The sequence below is a fragment of the Balaenoptera musculus genome, chromosome 20 (genome assembly GCF_009873245.2).
Source record: "Balaenoptera musculus isolate JJ_BM4_2016_0621 chromosome 20, mBalMus1.pri.v3, whole genome shotgun sequence".
Taxonomy (NCBI): domain Eukaryota; kingdom Metazoa; phylum Chordata; class Mammalia; order Artiodactyla; family Balaenopteridae; genus Balaenoptera; species Balaenoptera musculus.
The window spans coordinates 11,764,774-11,787,898 of NC_045804.1; the positions used below are offsets into that span (position 1 = coordinate 11,764,774).

The window sequence follows — 23,125 nt, forward strand, 5'->3', positions numbered from 1 at the left end:
AACTGGCCTCCCTGCCTCTACCTTCCAACAGTGGGTTCTCCATATAACGGCCAGAGAGGTCCTTTTAAAATACAAGTCAGACCCATGGCTTCACTTGGAACTTTCCAGAGGCTCCCCTCTCATGCAGAAGAGCCAAGTCCTTGGGATGCCCACATGCTCCCTGACTTTAGACCCTCCCACCCTCACTGCAGCCACACTGGCCACCCCACTGCTCCCCAGCCAGGAACCACCCTGCCCCAGGGCCTTTGCATGTTCCTGGGCTTGCTATGCTCTTCCCTAGACATCTGTCTGACTAACTCCCTCATCTCCTTCTATGTTTTCCTCAAATGTTACATCCCAAAGAGGTCAACTCTTCCGCCCTGTTTCACATTCCACTCTACCTTGCCCAGCATTCTGCATTCTCCTTAATCTATTCTCTCCATAGCACTCGCATCCCCTAATATACCATATGAGCTGCTTATTTATTGTCTATTATGAGCAAGCAAAGCATCAAGGACACGGGTTCTGAGATCCCGGAGAGGAAAACCCAAGAAGTGAGCCTGACGTTGGCACAGGGTCCCTGCCAGGGTTTGCAACTGGTTAACAGCGGTGGAGAGGCTGAGCGGCTGAGGAGGGCGTCTGGCAGTCTCCCGGGTGTTCAGTACCTGCCAGGGAGTAGGGTCTTTGCTTGTGGTTCCTATGGGGCTAGGAGTGAGAAGTGAGGACGGGAGTATCAGGCCAGTCCTCACAGAGACTGGAGCCCAGCCTCAGCCAGCCCAGTCCCTGTCCTAACTGCCACCAGGGCAAAAGTAATCCCTCTGGACCAGTGTCCAAATTCAGCACAATGCAGACCACACCTGACCATGCCTATTTGTCTGCATATTGTCTGTGGCTGGTAGAGAAAAAGAGAAAGCTGGTGTGGCTGCTACTATCAGATGGAGGACACTTTAAGGCAAGAAGCTCTGCTAGACAAAGAGGGACAGTTTGTAAAGATAAAGGGTCAACTCACCAGGAAGACACACAGCTCTAAATTTGTATGCACCTACTAACATAGCCTCAGACATAAAGCAAAAATGGGCCAACTAAAATGAAAAAGAGATGATGCACAATCACAGGTGGAGATTTTAGCATTCTTCTCCTGGGAACTGACAGAGCAAGTAGGAAAGAAATCAGCAAGGATACAGAAGACTTAAAAAAACACAATGAATTAACCAGAGGAGCTAGAAGGCCAAGGAGACCTTTCTTGGGAGGCTGGGGCCTAACAGATACCCTCACCCCTGCGTACGGTGCCACCCAGCCCACTATCCCTACCCCAGGGAACAGGAATGGCGTCTCAGTCCCCCTTCTTTGGGGCACACCTGTGCAGGTGGAACAGTCCAGCGGGGCAGGCCTCCCACGCCACCCCCAGCATTGTAGCCTCTCAGGGACACATTTTCACCAGCTGGGACGTGTGAGATGCCATCACAAGGCCCATGGGCAGGTCATAGGCAGGACAGAGACCCAGGATGACACAAAGCTCCAAACCAGTTAATGTCAGGAGCAAATTATCTGTGACAACAAAAACTTGAATAAAATTAAAGCAAAGAGCTCAGATAACAGCAGAAGTGAAGGAGTATAAGGGATGCAGAGACTGATACAGAAGGGCACCCAACCTGTCCTTGTGAACAGATGAATGAATGGATGGATCAATGGATGGATGGATGGATGGATGGGTGGGTGGATGAACAAACAAATGAACAGATGAATGGAAAGCTGTAAATCAGGAGCTGGGGAGTCAGGCAACATCTCCCTGATTGGAAAGTCACCACCATCCATTTCTCTGCTTCTCTGGCTGTGCCACCATCTCTCCCTGAAAGTCACCCCAAGTACCTGTCTTCCCATCTGCTGAAAACCTTACTTGCAAAAATACCATAGTTTAGAAACTCCCAACAACAGCTTCAGATAAAACTACATTTTGGGGGTGGATCAGGGCATCCAAAGGCATGCCAGAGCAGGCTGCTTCTCCCCCATTTGGTCCCTGCCCTGCCCCCAGAGCCTCTGGCCTGGAGACAGTGAGCAGCCGGCTCCCTCTGCCTCTGCGCAGCTCAGGGAGGGTCGAGCAGGCCCAGCATCTGAAGCCCGCAGCCTGCTGAGCTGGAGACCCACCGCCCCTCCCCTGGCAAAGCTCACTCCAAGACCTTGCCCCTGGGGCCCAGCCCCTCCCCACCTCTTTTCTGGGACTCAGGAGGAATGCCTCAAATGGCCAGCCTGGCTCTTAGAACAGCAGGCAGAGACAGCTGGTTGGCTGAAGTGGGTGGGGAGCTGGGAGGGGCTCCAGGCCCAGTGGGAAGGGCTCCAGGAGCAAAGCTGTCCCAAGGGGAGACAGGCGGGGGCCAGGAGCGCTGTGGGTGACTAAGCAAACCCCCTGCTCACCTCAAGCCCCAGGACTGGGAGCCCCAGTTGGAGCTGGAGGGACTGCAAGGCCTGCTCTCTGCCCGGTCATCTCATGGTGATGAGACAGCCCCATAAGGGAGGGAACATGGATGGCACACATGTGCTCTGCCCAGGGACCAGGCCAGGCACTCCACCTAGGAGGGGTCAGGCCCAGAGCGGCCCTGCTCGTCTCACTGCTGTATCCAGCTCTGGCCTGGGGTTCTGCGAGCGATCAGCTCTGGCATGAAGGAAGGAAGAAGTCGTCCTGTGCAGATGAGGAAACTGAGCCCCCGGTACCCCAAAGCAGGGGATGGGGGTGCCGGGAGGGCCTGCGGGTCAGCGCTCCTGTGAGCTGCCTCAGGCCCATGGGGCGTCCACCTCTGCCCTCCTGGTGGTTGAGACCGAGAGTGACTGCTGCCGGGATTCACGCTAGCGAGAGGCCAAGCCCCAGGGCCTTTCAAGGGCGCAGGAGAGGCTCCACCTCCACTAGGGCCAGCCCTGCGCGTTCCCACAAGTAGGGTGGCGCCTGGGCCATTAGGAGGGCTGTCCTGGCCAGCGCCGGCTCTCCCCAGCGGCCTGATCCCAGCACCCTCGGCCAGGGCAGCAGCAGCGACAGAGTGCCTGGCGGGAGGGCGGGGGAGGAGAGTTCCCAGAGGGGGAGTGTCCCCTCCGCTGCCCTCTCACTCCCCGGCCCAGACCTTCGAGGATGGGCCTCCACCCTCCTCGTGGGCAGGGCCTGTCCAGTGCCCATTTCTCACAGGTTCCAGGTTGTCACCTCCAGGGGGTGCCCTGAGTGGGGGAAGGAAGGAGAGGCCCTCAGGGAGGCTGGCCAGTTCTCTAACCATGGAGGGGACACACAGCAGCCTGTGCAGGGGTCGGGGAGGAGGCTCAGACCTCCTTCCCCAGGGGTGAGGGGTGCGGCGAGGGGGCACAAGCGTCCTGGGGCTCGTCCAGGCCCAGGCTGGAACAGAGGGCCATTCTCTCTGCTCAGGGACTGGGGCCTGAGTCGGGGAACCGCAGGGCCAGGCAGGGAACATGGGGGGCAGGCCAAGAGCAAAGCTAGGCCGGGTCACCTCACACCTGGCCCTGAGCAGCCTCCAGCCCTGCCACCCCAGGCCCCAGCCCAGGAGAGACAAGTCAGGGTCACACAAAGTATTAAAAGACACCTCTTTACTGTTACGACGTAGCCTCGGTGCTCCCCCTGAGGGGCGGCCAGAGCACCTCCTGCCAGGCGCCCTCAGCCTGCTGCTGTCGGCGGTCACTTGGCACTCGGGCACGGCCGCCTGCGCTGCTCCAGCAGCTCCTCCAGGTGGTCGGCCCTCTTCATCGCGGCCTGCAACAGGCCGTCCATCCTGGTCAGGCCCGAGCCACCCCCGCTCCCCCAGGAAGGCCGGCCGTGGGGACCCACCTCGTGCTGCTTCCGGAGGCTGCTCACGGCCTCCTCCTTCTTTGCCAGGGCCAGCTTCACCCTGCGGGGGAGCGTGCGGTGGGCCTCTGTGCGATGTCCCTGCCAGACCCCCACGCCGGCCTGCAGCTCTGAGTGCAGCAGGGTGGCCGGTGGGGGGCCTCCATCCCCCGAAGAGCAGGAGGGGCCACTCCTGCCCACCTTGTCCCAGCCCTGCTGACTGCGGCACTGGGCCGCCTGGAGCAGCCAATGACAGGATCTGTGACCCCACGGCTGACCCCATGTGAATCCATGCCCCTTGGGAAGGGCTCCATGCTGAGAGGAGGACGAGAAGCCCCCACCACACGCCCGCGTCGCAGAGCACCCACGGAGGGCAGGCAGGTAGGGACCAGGGAAGGACTAAGGGACCCCTGGCGGCGGGGGGAGTAGGGGGTGGAGGGTGTCCACCCTTGTTGCATAGCACCCACTCCACCCAGGCCCAGGGGGCTAAGGGCCAGGGAGCTCCTCTCCGGACACCCACACATAGGGCACCCGCCCTGGCTGGGGCTGGCTGGGCTTCTTCCCAGGCTCTGGGGCGAAGCACCACATAGAGGACGACAGAGCCTCAAACACAGATCCTGGAGCAGCCACGGCTGATGCGGCCCAGTTCTGCATCGGCAGGAGGCAGGAGGCAGGAAGCAGGAAGCAGGAAGCAGGAAGGAGGGCGCGCGGCCTGCTCGCCTCCCTGGGCCCAGCGTCCTCTTTGGAGCCACAGGGTCCCGCCTGCCTCCCCCAGCCCTGTGCTCCCCAGGACCCCACTCAGCCCTGCAGCCCACCTCCCGTGAACCTCCTCCAGCTCCGCCTGCTTCTCCCGCGTGAGCCGCTCCAGCTCCAGCCGCTGGCGGGTCCGCAGCTCGGCCAGCTCGGCCCTGACCTGCCGGTTCTCCTCCTCGGAAGCTGCCAGCCGGTCAGCGAACTCCTGGCGAAGGACCTGGGCCAGGCTGCTGCGCTCGCCAGCCAGCTGCTCATTTACCTGGGGTGGCGGGCGGGGACGACAGGGACGGCGTGAGCGGACGGCGGGGGCTGGGGGCCGGCGGTCAGCCACCCATCCCGCCTGCTCACCGCCTTCACATCCGCCAGCTCCTTCTCCTTCTGCCGCACCAGGCCCTGCAGACGCACGTTCTCCCCCTCGGCCTCCCCAAGGCGCCCCTTCAGCTCTGCGCACCGTTCCTGGAGCTTCCGCTCCGACTGTTCCAGCTCTGAGAGCTCTGCCTCGTACTTATCCCGGAGGCGTTTGACCCTGGTGGCGGGAGAAGCAGGGTCAGAGGCAGCCCCATTGCCAGTCTCTGGGCCTCGCTCCGGGGTTCTCGGGGCCTCACCGGCTCTCAGCGGCCCGCTCGTTCTCCTCCCTGGCCAGCGTCATGTCGGCCTCCAGCCGGTGGATGACCAGCTCGATCTCCTTGTCCCGGCCTCTCCGGATCTCTTCCTTCAGCTCCCGTTCCCGGTTCAGCAGCCACGCTTCCTGCAGGGGAGGCCCAGAGGGTTTGGGGGGCCAGCTGAGGTTGGCGGAGGAGGCCGAGGGATGGCCACATGGACTCTTGGGAATGACCTGATGGCAGGGAAGGAGAGGCCTCGCACTGCCCCAGGCCCCACCTGTCCTCAGGGGTGGAGGCCACATCCTGTCATCAGGACCCAGCGTGGGACACAGCAGTGGCTTGAGTGGGAACCATTAGCACAGCCTGGTGCTTCTCCCCACTCAGAGACCCGGGACTAAGACCACAGAGACCACGTCTGCTGCCAAGCTGACCCTCCTGATAAAAGAAGGGACCTCGTCTGGTTGCTGAGGGCAGGGCCGGGTGCCCCCACCTGGGTGCGAGAGCATCAGTGGGGCAGCCTCTTGGAAGGCAACCTGGAAACTGCCATCAGGTTTAACATGCCACGCCCTTTAACTCGGCAAACAGTCTGGAACGTATCCCACAGATATGGGGACCCCTCCGTGTGTGGCTGGGGGTGGGGGATAGCATGGCTGCTGGGCCACTGCTCAGGCTTTGTCCCCAGGCTGATGCCTTGTGTGGCCCCGGGTGCCTCTCCACCACAGCCTCCTCCCAGGACAGGAGAGGTGACACAGCCCACCTGGTAAAAGGCATGAGAGGACAAGGAAAAGCCTGCTCCTGCGTGGGCCCCTTACACTGGCTGCAGGTCAGCCTGTCAACTTTGAGAGCAGCTACCTGGGCGAGGGGAGGGTGAGGAACGCCCGCCACCATCAAGTGGGGTCCGCTCCAGCCCCCTGGTCTCTCCCGAGCCCACCTGGAAGCTCACTCAAGTACGGTCAGAATCACCGCCAGCCCTGGGCAGCCAGAACCCACGTGTGCCCGAGGGGAGGCCACAGAGGTGGAGCCTACAAGCCAGCTTTGAAGCCTGGGGTGCCGGGCAGGAGGGGAGAGAGGGAAGGAAGACCCCACCCCCTGCCCCAACTTCACCGGCCTCCCACCTCCTTCTTGGCGGAGTTGGCCTCCCACATCTGTTTCTCCACCTCCAGCTGGTCCTTCAGGGCCTTCAGTTCCATCTGGGGGCAAGTGACAGTGTGAGAGCAGCCCCGCTGGCTGCTCCCCACCCAGGGCAGTGTCTGCAGGAGCCTGGATGGGGCCTGCGGTCAAGCTGAGGGTCTGTGGTGAGCTAGCTGGGGAGTCCCGTCGTGTGAACCCAGGCTCAGCGTAGCACTCCAAGCGTCTGCCACCCTGGCAGGTGGGCGCTGCTCCTGGTGGTGGCCCCTCTCCGCAGGTGGTGTGGGTGCTTTGCTGCTGGGCTGGCCTGGAGGGGCGGGGCCCGGGCGGGACGGGGCGGGGCTGACCTGGTGCCTGCGCTCCTGCTCCTCTCTCCCCTTCTCAAACTCGGCCCTCAAGGCCCGGCCCCCTGCCGAGCTGCTCTCCTCCAGCTGCTGCCTCAGCTCGTCCAGCTCTGCCCGCTGCCTGAAGGTGAGCAGAGGCCAGTTTGGTAAGGCTGGGCTGGGCTGGGCTGGGCTGGGCTGGGCCCCTCCCCGTGGTACCTGGCGGCCTGCTGGCCCAGCCGCTCCTTCTCCTCGGCCACCTCGTTGTAGAGCCGCCGCCGCTGCTGCTGCAGGGCCCGCTGCTCCTGCTCCAGGTGCTGCTCGAAGCTGCAGACACAGGACCCGCTGGAGGTGGGGGCCGCCGGAGCGCTGGAGTCCCCGCCCCATCCACCCCAGCCGCCACCTGGGCACGTCCCTCAGAACTGAACTGCCCAGTACAGCTGCATCCCTCGGTGTCCTACATCCCCCCATTTTCTCTGTCCTCCGAGGGAGGCCACTGCGGAGGAAGTGCTGTTCGCTCTGGGGGGTCTGCGCACACCCCAGGCCTCACCCCCACCCTCCACACCCCCAGAGGGCTGGGACCCTCACCGCTGCTGGGCACGCTCCCACTCCTGACGGCCCAGCGCCTCCTTCTCCCGCTCCAGGTGCTCGCGGAGCTCCTCCGCCTGGCGTCCGTAGCGCTGGGCCGCGCGCTCGTCCGCCTGCAGCAGCTCCACCGCGTGCAGGCTCTTTAGCTTCTTCACCTCCTGCTTGTGCTTGGCGATCAGCTTCTGGATCTCAGGCTCCAGGCCTGGGGGGCGTGGAGGGAGACCGTGCTGCAGGGACCCTCCTCCATCACTGCAGGGGCGCTGCCCCTCGCCCCTCTGTACTGTGGGGGACCCCCGACCTCTGCCCACCATGACACCAGGGCTGCAGTCCGGGCAGAGGACCGCCCCCATGGGCTCCAGCCCAAAGCACAGCTGAGTCCACCAGTGCCCACGGCATCTCTCCCTGCCCACCGCACCGAGGCTCCCTCCTTGGTGCTCTGGCCTGTTGGGTCTCCCCCCTGGAGGAGGGGGGTCACTGGAGAGGAGGGTGTCCTGGGGCAGGAGGGCCGGGCACGGGCAGACACAGCTGGGGCTGCCCCATCAGCCCTCAGAAGGCTCTCTGAGTGGGGGAGGAGCGACTGTGCTGCCAGCAGGCGGCCCCCACCCCGAACGCCCATCTGGCTCGCTCCCCTGGAAGCTGGAGGAGACCAGGAGACCCGGCAAGGGGAGCCCGGCCAAGGGAAGGTGAGGCCCCCCCACTGGACCAGGCCCTCTGTCCGGACGCTGGTCTGTGGCCAAGCTCGTGTGCCGCCAGCCTCCCTTGCGCCTCCCGGCCTCGAGCCAGCTGGGCCGCATCCCTGAGTCTCACTGCTTCCCAGGAAGCCTCTCCGCCACGTGTGCAATTGGAACTACTGTTCTCACTCGAGACCCCCACGATTACTCCGCCCGAGTGGCGGCTCTGGGCACAGCGGCACCCACCTTTGACCGTGATCTCCTTGATCTTCCGGGTCTTCTCATTGATCCACTTTTCCCTGCGGACTTTTTCGGTGGCGCTCATGAGTTCTTTGAGTTTCTTAATCTCCTACCAGCAAGGAAACAGGAGTCAACAGAGGAGCTGTGCGAAGCGGGAAGATGCAAATGACAGCCCCCTTCTGGCCATCCCCTGGGTATCAGGAGGCGGCCTTTCAACAGTGACCTCGGGCAAAGCAGGAAGCACCAGGGGCTGCGGTTGTTGTCTGACGGAAGTCAGGAGTAGTAAGTGGCGTCCCTCTGACCGGGGACCAGAGCTGCGGCATGTCCTCGGTCACCTCCTCTGAACCCCACCTCCTCATCTGTGACACGGGAGAGGTCATGCGAGTCCCTCAGCCCCTGCCCCGGGGTCTGCCACTTGCCGGGCTTGCGGGAAGCAGCTCGGAGGTCAGGGAATGAGGCTCCGGGGGCCACCTGTCCTGGGGTCCCTCGCACAGGGCCTGCAGGCACACCAGGCCTGGGGTCAGGTGTCAGGAGGGCGAGGGGCTCACCAGCTCGTGCTGCTCCTGCATCTGGGCCTCCTTGTCCTTGAGCCTCTGGTCCCCCCGCTTCAGCTCGGCCACCAGGGCCTCGCACTTCTCACCCAGAGCCTTCTTGTCTTCGATCAACTGCGACCAGGGGCGGAGGTGAAGCTGCTGCCCCGTGAGGCCAGGAGACCCCGCCTCCCCTCACCTGGGGGGCCAGCGCACCAAATCCCAAAACACCCCGCTGCTCCTTGGTCTGTGCGGGACCCTGGGTCTGGGAAGGTGTGCACGCATGGACAAGGGGCTGCAGCTGCCCCCGGCCCTCAAGCCCCCTGAGACCTGGCTGGTGTCAGCGGAGCTCAGGCAGGGACGGTGCCTTGCCTACAAGTCCCCCACTGTGGCCACATCAGGAGCTTCCTGGAATGGGGGTCATTCTTTCGACCCCGTCACCTGGCCTGTGGAGAAGGGCCTGCCCGTTGCCTGCCAAGGGGTCTCTGTGAAGCCCCAGGATGGCACCCAGCCTCACTGAGGGCTCCAGGCAGACCCCCAACTTGGAGACACCTATGACCACCAAGCAGAGTGTCGCTAATGATCACGGGAGGCCACTCGGTTCCTCTGGGCTCCTTCCTCTCTTCACAGACCCCACACCAGAGTTTTCCTCAGAAAAGGACCCGACGGGGGGGCTTGACTGAACACAGCGTGGGCGTGAAGCTGCCACCACCCTGTCAAGGGAGCTCTGGCTGCCCCACCAGCCCCAGCAGACCAGGAGTGGCCTCCCCGGGACACGGACAGTCTGGAACACACAGGAAAGTTCAGTGTGTGTCCTGGCAGAGGACGCCTCCCACCAGGCCCCCAGAGGACCAATCGGTCCTCTGAGTGATCCCACATGGCTGGACCCCACCCTGGATGTGCTCTGCCCACCTGCTCCTGCTGCCCGCCCACATGCTGGGCTGGGGAGCACAGCCATGGGTGGGGGGAGGATTACGGCTGTGGGGAGCATCACTGGGGGCTGGTGAGCAGCACCCAATGGGACTGGTGTGCACTGGACCAGCCCTGGTCCCCACAAGGGAAGATGCTGCCCGTTTCTACAGAAGGAGAAGGAGACCCACAGGGGAGGCCAATGGCTCCAGAAATCTCCATGAGGCCCGAGCTGGTCTGGAACCCAGTCCCGTTCTCCTCCCTGACTGCTCAGGTCCTGACAGCCCTGCCCTCAAGCCCCGCCTCCCAGGCAGCACCACCTGGTCGATGAAGGACAGGTGCCGCTGTATGGTGGCCTCGTAGTGCTCCTTCTGCTGCCGCAGCTGCCGACCCAGCTCCTTCTCCGTCTCTTTGACCCGCCGGATGGTGAGGTCGCGCTGCTGCGCCTGCGGGAGGTGCGGGAGATGAGACAGAGATGAGGCCCTCAGGGGGCAGGCCGGGGACTCGCTCCAGCTGGGGACATGGGGACGGAGGCAGCGCTGGCGGCGACGTTACCAGCGCCCTCTGCAACAGCACCATCGCCTGCTTCTTCTCTTCCACCTCCAGCTGCAGCCGCATCACCGACGTGCTGACCTCGGACGCGGGCTCCAGGCGCCCCAGCCCCTCCTCCGGCATGGGCCCCTGGGGACGCGGCTGTGTCAGGCAGGCCCTGCTCACCTAGTGATGACCTGCCGTCCCTCCCTGGAGACCCCTCCACACCTGGGGGGCCGAGGCCGGCGGGCCCTGCCCAGACTTCTCCATCTCATCCAGGAAGCTCATGATACTCTGCAGCTTGGCCTCCGAAAGCAGGGTCCCATCCTCGCGGGGGCAAGCAGCCACACTCAGCTTCCCAAATTTCTCCAGGTTGTCGGCTGTCAGGGAGCTGGAATCGTCCTCCTGCGGGGGGAGGGGGCCCAGCATTACGGGCAGTCGCGGCAGCGGAAGACTCTGGGCTGGCCTTCCGGGAGCTGCTCAGGGCCCCCTGGGGCAGGAGAGGGCCTGGTCCGAGGGAGGGCCTCTCAGGCTGCCCAGACCCCGGCAGGGCATCCATCACCTGGGGGCACCACTGGCAGAGAGGTGGTGCCCACCCCACCTCCACCCCTGGGTTATTCTGGGGGTCCTAAACCTTAGTGAGCCCGGGGATGACAAGGGGGTTCAACAAGGTCCCATCTGGCCCTCGTTAGCGTCCTGACTAGAGCAGGGAGGAGCCCGGTGGACTTCCCTGGCCCCCAAAGCGCCCCTGTGACCCGCGTGGACAGTGGCAAGGCCCACGGTCACCTCGTCGGTCCAGGCGTATTTGTCCTTGTGGTAGGCCTCAGGGCGGGGCAGCGGCTCAGGCTCCTGCTCCAGCAGCTTCAGAGTGTCCAGCAGCTCGTCCAGGGTTGCCCTGGACTTGGCCCTGCTCCCAGCAGGGCCCAAAGCTTCCAGGCCCCCGCCAGCCACGTCCTGGGAGCTGGCATCCTGCAGCAGATGGGCCATTAGAGGCAGAGACCACCAGAGAACGGTGCAGGGGAGGCCGGGGTGAGACTTCCTCCACACGGGTGCCTGCCCGCTCAGCCACAGGGACTGGGTTTGCCCCCCAACCCACCTCCAGGGAAACAAAAAGGGCGGCCGGGTGAGATGGGTCCGGGCCTGGCCTCCTCGTCCCTCAGGCTGGAGGCGTTGGCCAACACCTAACCTCTGAGCTTCCAGCTCTCTTCTGTGTGCCTGCACAGGCCCCACCCCAGTGTCCATGAAGACCCAGCGGGATTCCAGAGCAACCATTGAGACCCCAGCCCTCCGCTGGAGCGACAAGATCCATCCTGGGTGGCCTTTCCTGGTGTGAGTGACCCCACAGCCAGGGAGGGGCAGGGAAAGGGCAAACGCAAGCCACCCCGGCACAGATGCACCCCAGAGCTGAAGCCGGGCAGGGAGGGCAGGAAGGGCTGTGCCGAGACCTGAGGCTTGTCCTCTGGAAGCTGCCGGGGCTCTGGCGACGAGTCGTGGGCAGGCTGGCAGGGGTCCTCCAGGCCCGCGGTGCGGAGGCCAGCCCCTGCACAACGGAATGCAGTGTCAGCCCACCTGGGGGCAGCGAACGTGGGGGAGCCCTTGGGAAGAGGCCAGGGAAGGGGGATGCAGGCCTGGGACAGCACGTGCCACAGTGGACCTCATGGAACAGCGGGGACAATGGAGAGCCCTGACCTCCCGGGGCGAGAGGTCAGGTAGCTGGTGCAGCTGCTCTGTAGGGACCCTGTGTCCAGCTCCAGAGTAACTGGGGCAGAGGTGGAGAAGCAGGGCCTGGCGTCTGCTGAGAACGACACTCCCTCCTCCACAGGTGGAAGCCACAAACGGGGCAGTGGCACAGGGGGCCAGAGGACACTGGCAGAGGCCACACCTCCTTCTCAGCCACGGGCCTCCCTGAGGGAAGGGAATGGGGAGGTCTGGGCACGGGGGTGTCCGCCTTCAGGGATGGCTGCACCTGGGGTCACCATACCCGGGGTGTCTGCACACAGAGCCGGAGGCAGAGGTGGGCAGGCGGCAGGGCAGCCTCCGGGCTCTCGGACCTGCTCACCAGTGTTATTGGCCTTGCGGGTCTGCTGGGCGGCGCTCCCTGGCCTCAGGGTTGGCTCCTGGGTGGTCTGGGGCTTCCCTGTCTCCCCCGGCCGCTTCAGCAGCCCACGGTCAGCGTTACCTGACTTCTGGGCTCGCTTCTGCTGCAGTTCCTGCCGTGGGGAGCACCTGTGAGCAACCCCGCCCAGGGGAGAAGGCGGCCCCTCGTCCTCCCTAAGCCGTGCTGTCCAAGGCCCCACACCCAGGGGCTCAGGGAAGGGGGGGCCCCCAGGAGCGCAGCGGTGCTCTCGGCACATGGGGGTCCTGCCTTAGCACCGGGCTCCCCATGTGGCTCAGGTCACCCCTCACCTGGATGGCTGCCCTCCGGGCCTGGCGCGCCTTCTCCTCCCGGGCCTTCCTCCTGGCCACCTCTTTCTGTTGGTGCTGGTCCAGGAGGGTCCCCTCTCCTAGCCGCTGCCGCTGCCCCTGCAGAAGCCGAGCCATGGTGGGTTTCACTGGGAAGATGGGGTTGCCCCATCCTGCCATTTCTCTGCCCCACAGAGGACAAGCCCCCCTCTCCCAGGTGGCCAGCGGCTCCTGCAGGTGGGAGATGGCTTTGCATCCCAGCCAGAAACCCACCCCACCTTTCAGCAGGGGTGACCTGGCACCCGGGCCCTGCCAACTGAGTAACTCAGGAGGGAGGAAACTGGGCCCCCAGATAGGGGGGACCCATGGGGCAATTCTAGGTTCACCCCCACTGGTCCGAGAAACCCTGCCACATAGCTGGACCCCTGGGATTCTCGCCCGCCCCCTCAGGGTGTGGCTCACACACACACACGCTGACCTCTCGCTTGGACGCCAGCAGGTGCTCCAGGCGGGCGGCTCCAGCTCGGCGCCGTTGCACTTGATGTCGGTACCAGCGCTGGATGGTGATGGCGGCCTGGTTCACCTGGTGGATAAACCTGCCAGAAAGTGGGGCTCAGGATGGAGGCGGCTGAGCCAAGGCCTCCCTCCCCGGGTCTCCAGAAGGCCCGGCAGGCAGAGAAGCCGGCGGCTGTGCACGTGGCCCTTCTTCAGGTGCCAGCGTCCCCCAGGGAAATGGAAATGCTCATCCGCACAGGTTATGCACAATTACTAGAAACAGAAAGTAACCCAAAGGCCCACCACCTATGGGTGAGCACTGTGTGCTCCTGACAGCGACATTGCTCACAGACAAACAGCAACAAACCAGGGACTCTGCAGGCCAGGCACGGAAGGCCACAGGCCGGTGCTCTAGTCAGGGCCTGCTAGGGAAGGCAAGCTGCAGGGGACGGGCTGGTGTGGCCAGGGTCTCAGCTGGAAGGGGCTGGGTGAGAGGCGTGCGAGGGGATCCCAGGGGGTGACATCGTTCCGTCTGCACGTGCATCAAACTCATAGACCTGTGCCCTAAAGGGGGCGTGTCTTGTTGTACGTAAATTATACTCAGTAAAGCGGGTTAAACCCAAAGCATTCACCTTGGCTCTCAGGGACACTGTTGATTCACTCAGCAAAGGTGCTAATGGATCATCTAGGACGTGAGCAGTCACCGGCCGTGGGACATGCACGCAGAGGGGAGCCCTGGTGGGGACACCCGGGCCTCACCCAGCTCGTCCCGCTTGCCCACTGCCAGGGCCCAGTCCCAAGCTCTACTGGGACAGCAGTGGTGACGGCTCAGCCAGGTGAGGCTCTCAAAGCCCAGCCTCTGATCGCTAAGCGGTTCCTGACGGGGCACAACGTCACAGACCAGGGGCTGCAGCAGGAGATCCCACCAGGCCCACCCTCCGTGCTCCCCTGGGGCAAGATTCTAGGGGCGGCTCCATCAGTTGTTTGGAGTTTTTCAGTTTTATATCTTCTTTCTGCTTAATGTTTTTTTAACGAACAGATTTACTGAGGTATGGTTTACATACTTATAAAATTCACCCATTTTGAGTATACGATTCAATGATTTTTAGTAAATTTACAGAGTTGTACGACCGCCAGCATGATCCGGTTTGAGACCATTTCCATCGCCACCCAAAGCACTCCCCTGGCCCCAGGCAGCCACCGCTCTACTTTCTGTTTCTGCAGATTTGCCTTTCTTGACGTTTTATATAAAAAGAATTGTACGTGTGGTCTTTTCAGCCTACATATCTTAAAACAACTCTTAAATGGAAATTTCTCTCAGTGGTACCTCAGGCCTCCTCCCAGCCCCGGCTGCGGTCACCTCTCAGCCTCCTCCTCGGTCACCTCCTTCCGTCTGAGCTGGCCGGCGGTGCCCCCTGAGTTGTTCTGGACCGTGTGGTTGCTACGGGCCGCGTTCTTCTGCGGCTTCCCGAGGCTGCCGCCCTCGCCCTCGTCTGTGGCTGCCTTGATGATGTTGCTGACCGGGAGGGCAGAGAAAGGCTCACAGCCACCTGACAGGGCCCCCCTCTCCTGGCCCCTGGGGGACGGCTCTGCCCGCAGCCTGGGGAGCTGCCTCGGCCTGGTCCTGGGGCCTTGGGCCTGGGAGGAGGCACCCACAGGTCCTGTTCCCCGTTCTGACTTGCTGGTCGTCGCCAGGGTCACCTACTCCGCCCCCACCAGGGCCCGTCTGGTGGCACCCAGGGTTAATGGGCACGGCATTTAAAACAGCAGAAAGGTCTCAAATGTCACAGGATCCCAGAGCCAGATGGTGACTCAAGACACCCATGGGCCGTCCCTGACCTGAGCACACCATGCAGTGGACGTGGGGGTGACGGACTAGGGGCTGCTCTGCTCAGCTCAGCTCAGCCCTGCTCGAGACCCCCCTTGGCTTTGGTCTTAGCCGGGGACCAGAGAATCAGGGGGTGGCTGCGGCTTCCTCGGTAGGACCTCAGGCTGGAGTGAGCCCGGGCCCGCCTGTGTGGCCCAGGTCATGCACCGTGCAAGGCTGGAGCCAGGGCCTTACTTGAGGGAGGGAGCCATGTGGTTGGAGCTCTTGGGGGGCGGCACCTTCTCCGAGGGGGTGTAGTGGTTGTGCACCATGGTGGTGACGCAGTTGCCCACGGCGCCCTTGTTGCTCCTGCCAGGAGAGACCGGGGAAGGGGGGTCAGGCTCTGAGAAAGAACCCCGAGTCACGCTGTTGATGCCAGGGCTCACTGTGGCGTCATCTCAGTGTCCCTGCCAGTGGAGCCCTTCTTGGGACCCGAGAAAGCTCCACCAGGGCATTCCACCGAGCAGAACCCGAGGTTTGAGGGTGAAAACTGCAGCCCCTGACTTTGGACATGCCTGAGACAGGGTGGGGGAACGGTCACAGACCAGTCAACAGAGAAAGGACCTCCCCCTGCCAGTTACACGTGATGGATGGAATACACAGTTTTCTCTCTGCCCCTCTCAAACCCTCAAGAAGGAATAAAAAATGTACAAACACACAAGGATGAGAAGACGAGACAGCGGCAAAGAGATGTCCACAAAGTTCCTGAGGATGAGGAACAGAGGGCCCAGTGGTGACTGACTCGCAAAGTGACTGAGGGGAAACCTGGGTGCCGCAGGGGCCACGAGGCGGCTGGTCTGCACCCCAGAATCCAGGGAGGTGCAGGAAGCAAGGGCACCTGGCTCTTCCAAAGCAGCAGCTGTGCCTGCACCCCCTTCCTCACTCTGAGCATCAGGCACCAAGCCCGTCCTGCCCCGCCCCTCCTCCTGCAGAAGACAAGCAGCTAGGTCTCCAGGTGAAAGTCTGTGCACTGGACCAGGACACCCCCATCCCTTTCCTGCTGGTCCGCAGAACTGGTGGCCCTCAAATAACCCCGCGGGGGAGACAGGAGGATCTCTCCCTGGAGAGACTGGGCAGCCCCACAGAAAAGTCCCAGACGCAGACAGGTGGGGAGCCCCCAGCACAGCAGCCTGGTCCCCACACAATCACCCCAAAGTGAAGCCTCCAGGCAACTTTTAGGGCCTCCCTCTTAAATTCTGACAGAGCCAGTATTCCAGACATTTGGGGAAAGACCCACATGTGAAAGGTCAACAAACAGAATATGATGGAAATAAGGCCAAGCAAAGAATAGGACATTTCAACAAATCTACACTCAGTGTCAGGCTGTGCTGATAAATCTTTAACAGCCAAGTCTCTAGAGAGAAAAGCTCTTATCTGCAGCATCTGCCAATGTCAGTGACAATATTCCCACCATGGCTGATTTCAGACACCCTGGAACCAGAGCCGGGCAGAGGAGGACAGTCAGTCTCGTGAGCCAGTGCAGGCAGCTCCAGCCGCCTCTGCGTGGAAGCCTCAAACACGTGAGAGATGAAACAAGAACAAGATGCTACGAAAGAGGAAGGATGGAGAGACGTTCGAGAACAAGAGGAGCTGCAGGAGAAGAAACAAAGTGAGCAAAGGGTTGAAAGACACAGTTAGGTGCATCTATCAGAAAGCAGATCCCAAAGCTAAAGAGAAAGAAAAGAAGGGAAGACGCCAACTTTGTAGAATCAACCCAGGAGGCCCAACATGCAAATAACAGCAGTCGCAGAAAGAACAGGAAAAAGAAAAGGGAGAAAACTGTCAAAGAAATGTCAAGAGGAAATTTCCTAGAACCAAACAGCACAAGTGTGCACATGGACCAGCCACCAAAGCCCAGTGTGATGAGTGAAAGGACCACATCTAAGGCCTGGCCCTGGGAGCTTCCACAACAGAGAAATGAAAAGATGACTCAAACTGCTTCTAGAGGGAGGAAAACAGACACGTGAAAGGACTGGGGATCAGGAAGGCAGTGAATTCACAACAGCTCTCCACGGAAACTGAGCAATTGCTTCAAGATGTCAGGAAAGCTTTCCAATCTAGAACTCAGCGCCAGCCAAACTCTCAGTCGGTGGGACGGTCACGGCATGTTCAGGCACATGTGGTCTTAGAAACTTTACCTCCCACACGTTCTTCCTGAGGAATCTACGGGAGGATGTGCTCCCCTAGAGATGGAGGAAACGGAGGGCCTACCAGGAGGGAGGGGGTAGCGGAGGGCGGCCAGCTTGGACCCAGGCGAGAGAAGACAGGGCTCCGAGATGTTTCTCTGGAGGAAGGTGGATGGGCAGGGCACCTGCTGGCCTGCTGGAGGGGAGTTCTAAGGTTCTCTTGTCAAGTCTGGGAGAAGACGTGACCCACACAAAGACAACGAACCAAGGAGGAAAACAAGAGATCATTTTTAACTCCGGGAAAAACAGAAGTGTGCCCCAAACATCAACAACGTCTCTTGAGCAGGTTCTGCTCTGAGGTTCACATCTTGGATTCCTCAATCCTCCTGACTCTGGGGGGCAAACACAACCATTATACCCTTGGTATAAATGAGGATCCTGGGGCCCAGGAGGGTTAAGCAACCTGCCCACAGCAATGTTCCGAGGCACCCTGGTCCAGACACAAATAAGACAAAGCGGCCACCCCCGGGAGCTCTGGGTAGGCGGGGCCGTGTGGCCCTGCAGCCGGCGCACCTGTTGTTGGCAGTAAAGTTGGGGGCCAGGGGCACCGTGCACTCTCTCCTCCGCGGGCCCACCAGCACGTCGAGGGTGCCAGGACTCTGGGCATCGGGTGGCAAGGTGAAGGCCCTGGGCTGGTCATCCTGCACATAGACGACAGCCTGTGACCTCGCTGCACACGCCACTGACACAGGGCCCCTGCCCTGCCCCCACTGCCCCATGCACACATGGGGAGCGGTGGGATGGCCCAAGGGCTGGGACGGTCTTTGCTGCTCCTCCTCACGTTGACCGCTGTGGTCAAAGCTGGCTAACTAACACTGATGCCCCCCATCCCCTGCTGGCCCACCCTGCAGGGGCAGCGAGAACAAAGCCGGAACCAGGCGTCACTCCCAACGGACACGGGCTGCGTGACGTCCTGTCCGCTCAGCTCAGCTGCAGCCTCACCAGGACGTTCCACGTGGCTCCCTTCTCGCTGGAAGCTTTGCTCAGACTGGCAGGCCTCTTTCTCCCACCGGGGCTGCCCTCAAAGAGTGTCAGGAAGTCCGGGGGCTCTTCCGGCCTGTGTCGCAGAGAGGATGGCAAGCAGGGATAGTCACTGGGCCCCGGGAGCCCGACTCCAGGAACCCAGACGGGGGTCGTCTTACGAGGGGACAGGAGGGACCATGTCACCGGTGGGGACTCCTGCTCCCCAGCCCACAGCATAAAATATCATTTCTCAGCCCCGATCTGACAACCGCACCTGGAAGAGGTGCTCACACCTGTCCTGTGGCCACCACAACACCCACAGGGAAAGCGCAGCAAGGACAAGGAAGAGGAGCAGGCAGGGGGATGGTGGCCTTGAGGTCCACATCTCTGCGCAGGAAATGACGGGCCAAGACTCGTCCCGCCTGCCCCGCCCAGGGCTGGCCCCCTGTCCAGCCAGCGCTCACGCCAGTGAAGCTGGGAGAAGGGCTAACAGAGGGAGGAGAGAGCAGGCTGGGGGTACCTGAGGGGTCAGAGGTTACCTGAGGGGGCCGGGCCATGCCTGGCTGGCTTGTGGCTGGTTGACCTGCGTGGCACTGTTAGATCTGCGAAGGTTGCTGATGGCCCGGGAGCCTCCGGGCCCTGGGGCCTCCTACCAAAAGGAGGGAAGCAACCAACCATGTGTCCAAGGTTTCAGACCCTCGCCAGTCCACGCAGCACTGGCCAGGCTTGGACACAGATTTAGAGAGAGGCTCTCCTGGGTCACACGTAGACAGGTGGGCAGGGGAGCAGCATGGGGGTCCTGGGTTTGACCTGCTGAGCGGGGGCAGGTCCTCGGCCTCTCACACGAAGTGGGAGCTCCTCACCCCTGGCAGACGGAAGGTCCGAGAGGAAGCGCGTGAGGCCCGCCCGGGCGCCGCAGCAAAGGCTGACCATCCTCCTCATCACCTTCTAACCAACGAGCCTGGCCACTCACTCCCCCCTGCAGCTCTCGTCCCGCAGCTCCCGCGGCCATCCGGCTGCCCGCCTGCCCTGCCCTGCCTGGTATCTCAAGGCCACCAGGAGCTCCTCCTTCCCCACACATCAACCCCGTTTACAGAGGAATCACACAAATCCAAATGTTGCTGGAACAGGAGAGACAGAGGGCTTGGTGCTGGCAGGATCTAGGCTCTGCCCGGGGCCAGCTGACCCCAGTCTTGACCTCTTGGTGAGTCAGCTCCCTGGTCTACAAGCCGGAGTCCTTCCTGCCCCGGGGCGGCCCCAGGGATGCATGGGATGATGGACATGAAGGTGCCTGCTGAGGTGTGGAGCTTACCCAGGAGTCAGACGCCACCCCGAGGTAGGGGGCCCTGGACACTCCTGGACCTGAGGCCCAGCCCTAACACTCACCAGCATCTTCCTCCTTGGCTCGCTGCCAGTGACCACGGAGATGGAGCGGGCGATGGGCTTGGCGGTGGAGGCACTGTTGGGACGCCGGGACATGGGCGGAGGGAGGCCTGTCAGACTCAGGTCCATGCTTTCCGGGCTGCCCTCGGGAGGGCCGGAGGGGCCACTGAGGGCCCTGGAGCCTTTCATGGTGGACAAGTAGGCCCTGAGCAGGGAAGAAGGGATGCGAGGAGGTGTCCTCCGAGGAACCAGGTGCGCACACATGACCTCTGGCCCGGCCGCAGGGGCCCAGGGCGCCTGAGTCTGCCTGCCACCCAGCTCCCCAGAAGCCTGCCACGCCCACCACCCTCCTCACTGGGTGGCCATCTCCTCATTAGGAGCAGAAGCGAGTGGCAGAGTGGGACCCCGAGCATGAACGGCAAAAGGAGGTCCTCCTGGGGTCAAGATGACTTTCCCTGGAGGGGCACTGCTTGGGGTGGCTGGGGGCTGCAGCAGTCATGGCTGTGAGCCCCCGCCCCGTGACAGGTACTCCACCCGCCTGGGCCTCATGTTCCTCATCTGTAAAATGGGCCTTTAAAAGTGCCTCCCCAGGGGTCATCATGAGGCTCAGACAAGACGGCTGTGAGGCTGGCGCGTGGTGAGCACCCCACAGGCGATATTCTAACTGGGGTTTGTTAGGGCCCCCAAACCTATCTGACCACAGAACCCCCTCCATCTCCTCAGAACCACCCAGAATATCCACGAGCTCCTGGGATGCGGCATCTGCTCTCGTGTCCAGGTTCCCCTCCTCCCCTCCTAGGTCGGCCGCCTCTGCAGCGTCCCGTGCTGGCCCTTCCTCTTCTGACTGCTCAGCCCTGGGCCTCTCTCTTCATCCTGGGGGACCGCCTCTGGCCTCCTGGCTTCAAACACCATCCATGGGCTGCCGGTTCCCACAGGCATACCTCCCGCCCCCCTGTCCCCTAGTTCCCAATTTAGCTAACCACGGAGCCCCTGGTACCTCAGACCCAAACAGACTCCTGACTACCGCCTCCAGCGCCCCTCGCTGGTGGGCATTTTCCGAAACCGGCTCAGACCGAAGATCCAGGTCTCGTCCTGACATCCTCTCCCTCACCTCCACGCCTGGCCCTCAGCAACCCAGCCGGTGCCCCTTCCCCGTCAGTCCCTTCCCTCCACACCCCCACCTGAGCCCCCATCTCCTCAGACTGGACAACCGCAACAGCCCTCCTTCAGCCCAGCCCCTCCCCGCACGGCAGCCACAGCTGATCTTTCTGAACCGGATCTCGGATCAGGCTGTGTCCCCAGTGAAGACCCTCCGAGGGCTCCCAGGCAGGGAGAATACAGTCCACATGCCTAATGCCCCTCAGACCTGACCCTGATCTCTGTGACCTCCTCACTGCCTCCCTTTTCCCTCCTCAACCTGCTTGAGACCCTTCCCTGGGATGTCACGAGGCCCCCTTTCACTCAGAGGGCTGCCTGTCGCTGTCACTCTTCATCCCTCATCCTGTTTCATTCTTCTTCACTTGACCACCTGCCCACACAGGTTGGTCTGTGCACTGCCTGATGCCCTCGTAAGAATGTAAGGTCCATGAGGGTGGGGACCATGCAGCCGCAGAACCGGGCACGTGGCAGGTGTTCAGGTAACAAGAGGGGGTGAGCCGGCACCAGGAGTGACCAGAGAGGAATGAGCACAGCCCTCTGGGCCACGGAGGACTCTGGTGGGCCAGCGGGCACACACCATCGTCACCCAAGGCCAGCGCTGCAGCCTCCTTCAGCCCCAACACCCACAGCAGAGGCTTTGGCCCCTACTCTCCAGCGTGAGGGCAGGGGCTGTCCCTGCCACTCACCAGGCCAGTGTCCTCAGTTATGCATTTCCGGTCGGGTCGTGGGGGTGAAATTTAACACCCTCTTCTCCTCCAGGCACTGGCCACACCCAGCTGGACCCCGGCTGGCCCACTCGAGGAGGAGCGTGCAGGGCTCTGGGATGGTAAACACAGCCTCTCCGTGGAAACCTCCAGGCCAGACCTCACCTTGCATATAGAGGTGTCCCTCCCAGGACCTGAAGGTGGGTGTCCAGAGCCTCTGCCTGGACCCCTCAAGATGGGCTGTCCCAGGACCCCAGGCAGCTTCTCTGCCCGGCAGCTCCCCATCTCTGTGGTTTGGCTCAAGGTGGTGAGACGGGACTGCTGACTGGTTTCCACCCCATCCTCCTGCGAAGGCAGGAGGAGCTCAACGGCCCTGGGGCATGAGCCCCTCCTCACCTGTGCGGGGGCACCAAGGGGCTCTCACCTGCACCCTCCCCCTCATCTGGGCAGACCCCTTTACCTGCATAAGGACCCCCCCCAGTCACCTGCGTGGACCCCCTCACCTGTGCGAGGGCCAGACCCCCTCACTTGCGCTGGCCTCCGCATCTGGGCGGGCCCAGGACCACCTCACCTGTGCGGGGACGCCCTCATCGGAACAAGGCCCCACTCACCTGCACGTTCCACCTCACCTGCGCAGCCCGGGATGCCCCTCCCTGCGCGGTCCAGGAACCCCCTCACCTGCGCGGACCCCATCATCTGCGCAGGCCCTGGACCCCCCTTAACTGCGAGGGCAACCCCACCTGCACAGGGATCCCCTCACCTGCGCGGGTTGGGCCTGGGACTCGGGGCCTGCGGGACCGAACGGCGAAGGGTGCGCGGGGCCCTCCAGGCTGGGACGGGCGGGGCCCAGGCTTTGGGCCGGCGACTTCACGCCCCCGGGCCCGGCGCTGACTCCGAGGCCCGGTGACAATGAAACGGCCGGGAGGCCGGGCGAGCAGCCGCAGCTAGCAACCAGCAAACAGCCTAGCACCTCCTCCCCGTCCGTCACGGAGGCCCGCCTTTCCTGCCCGCGCCGCTTTCGAATTGGCCCTCCGGCCGCCCGCTCCGGACGTCCTGGGAGCTCATTGGGCCGCTCGGCTGTCCTTCGGGAAGTTCAGGCGTGGGAGGAGCAACAGAGAGCTGAGAGCCCGTGGTGGCGGCGGGCTGCCGATTGGACTTGGCTGCGGGAGGCGGGGTCTCGGCAGACGTGGGGGCGGGTCCTGGGCGGAGCCTGTGGGGAGGGATGGAGAAACGGGCGGGGTGCGGGGAGAGCAGCCGCGGGTGTGTGGTCGCTCCAAGCTTCTCTTTCACCCCAGCTCAGCCAGCTTGCGCTGCTGCCACAGGGTCCCCGAACTCCCACGCCGTCCCCCGGCTCCCACGCATACCTCGGCTCCCACGCCGTCCCCCGGATCCCACGCGGAACCTCGGCTCCCACGCGGTCCCCGGGTTCCCTCCTTGCCGAGACCCGTCTGGACACGTGGATCCCACTACCCCGTGAAAGCTCCGTTTTGGGGTCCAGACCTGCGAGTCCCAGGGAGGCCCGCCTCGGGGGAAATGTGAAGCTGTCAATAGGGTGCCCTTTCTCGGGCGGCTCTGACACCGACTCCCACACCCAGTGCGCGGTGGCTTTGCCCTTTTTGTCTCCATCCTTTCTGTCTTGACGATGCCTTTTTTTTTTTTTTTTTTTTTGCCTCCTTCTCGAAAGTTTTAATCCTCCCACCTCCACCCCCGCACCTGGGGGTTGTTTCCTATTGTAACCCATGTCCACAGGCCCCACTGGCAGGGCCTCTCCTCCTTGGTGTCCTAGGTGTCCCACGAACAGCACGGTGCGTCCTTCCCAGCGCTCAGGTGGACCCAGCACGCCCAGCGCCGCGCTGCTCGGCCAGATTCCACCGGTCTGTGATCCCTTCACCAGG

The 23,125-nt window shown here is 62.7% G+C and overlaps 1 protein-coding gene across 3 annotated transcripts; it reads right to left on the reverse strand.

Annotated features, from left to right (window-relative positions):
* Positions 1-3,544: 3,544 nt before the first annotated feature.
* CEP131 (centrosomal protein 131) lies at positions 3,545-22,198 on the reverse strand. 3 transcript variants are annotated; one of them, XM_036838231.1, is made up of 26 exons: positions 21,991-22,198; positions 19,372-19,573; positions 18,525-18,634; positions 17,965-18,079; positions 17,536-17,663; positions 15,032-15,145; positions 14,330-14,485; positions 12,953-13,070; positions 12,478-12,594; positions 12,131-12,281; positions 11,517-11,611; positions 10,858-11,040; positions 10,300-10,476; positions 10,096-10,221; positions 9,861-9,986; positions 8,650-8,766; positions 8,108-8,210; positions 7,191-7,392; positions 6,822-6,929; positions 6,627-6,744; positions 6,267-6,341; positions 5,155-5,297; positions 4,898-5,075; positions 4,612-4,808; positions 3,800-3,860; positions 3,545-3,724 (listed from the first exon to the last, which is right to left on the reverse strand). In XM_036838231.1, the coding sequence occupies exons 2-26, from the start codon at positions 19,555-19,557 to the stop codon at positions 3,650-3,652; spliced, it is 3,279 nt and encodes a 1,092-aa protein (XP_036694126.1). In that variant the 5' UTR covers positions 19,558-19,573; positions 21,991-22,198; the 3' UTR covers positions 3,545-3,649. The 3 variants fall into 3 exon arrangements, with proteins under 3 accessions (XP_036694126.1, XP_036694125.1, XP_036694127.1); XM_036838230.1 differs by having other exon boundaries at positions 9,858-9,986; XM_036838232.1 differs by lacking the exon at positions 10,096-10,221 and having other exon boundaries at positions 9,858-9,986.
* Positions 22,199-23,125: the final 927 nt, after the last annotated feature.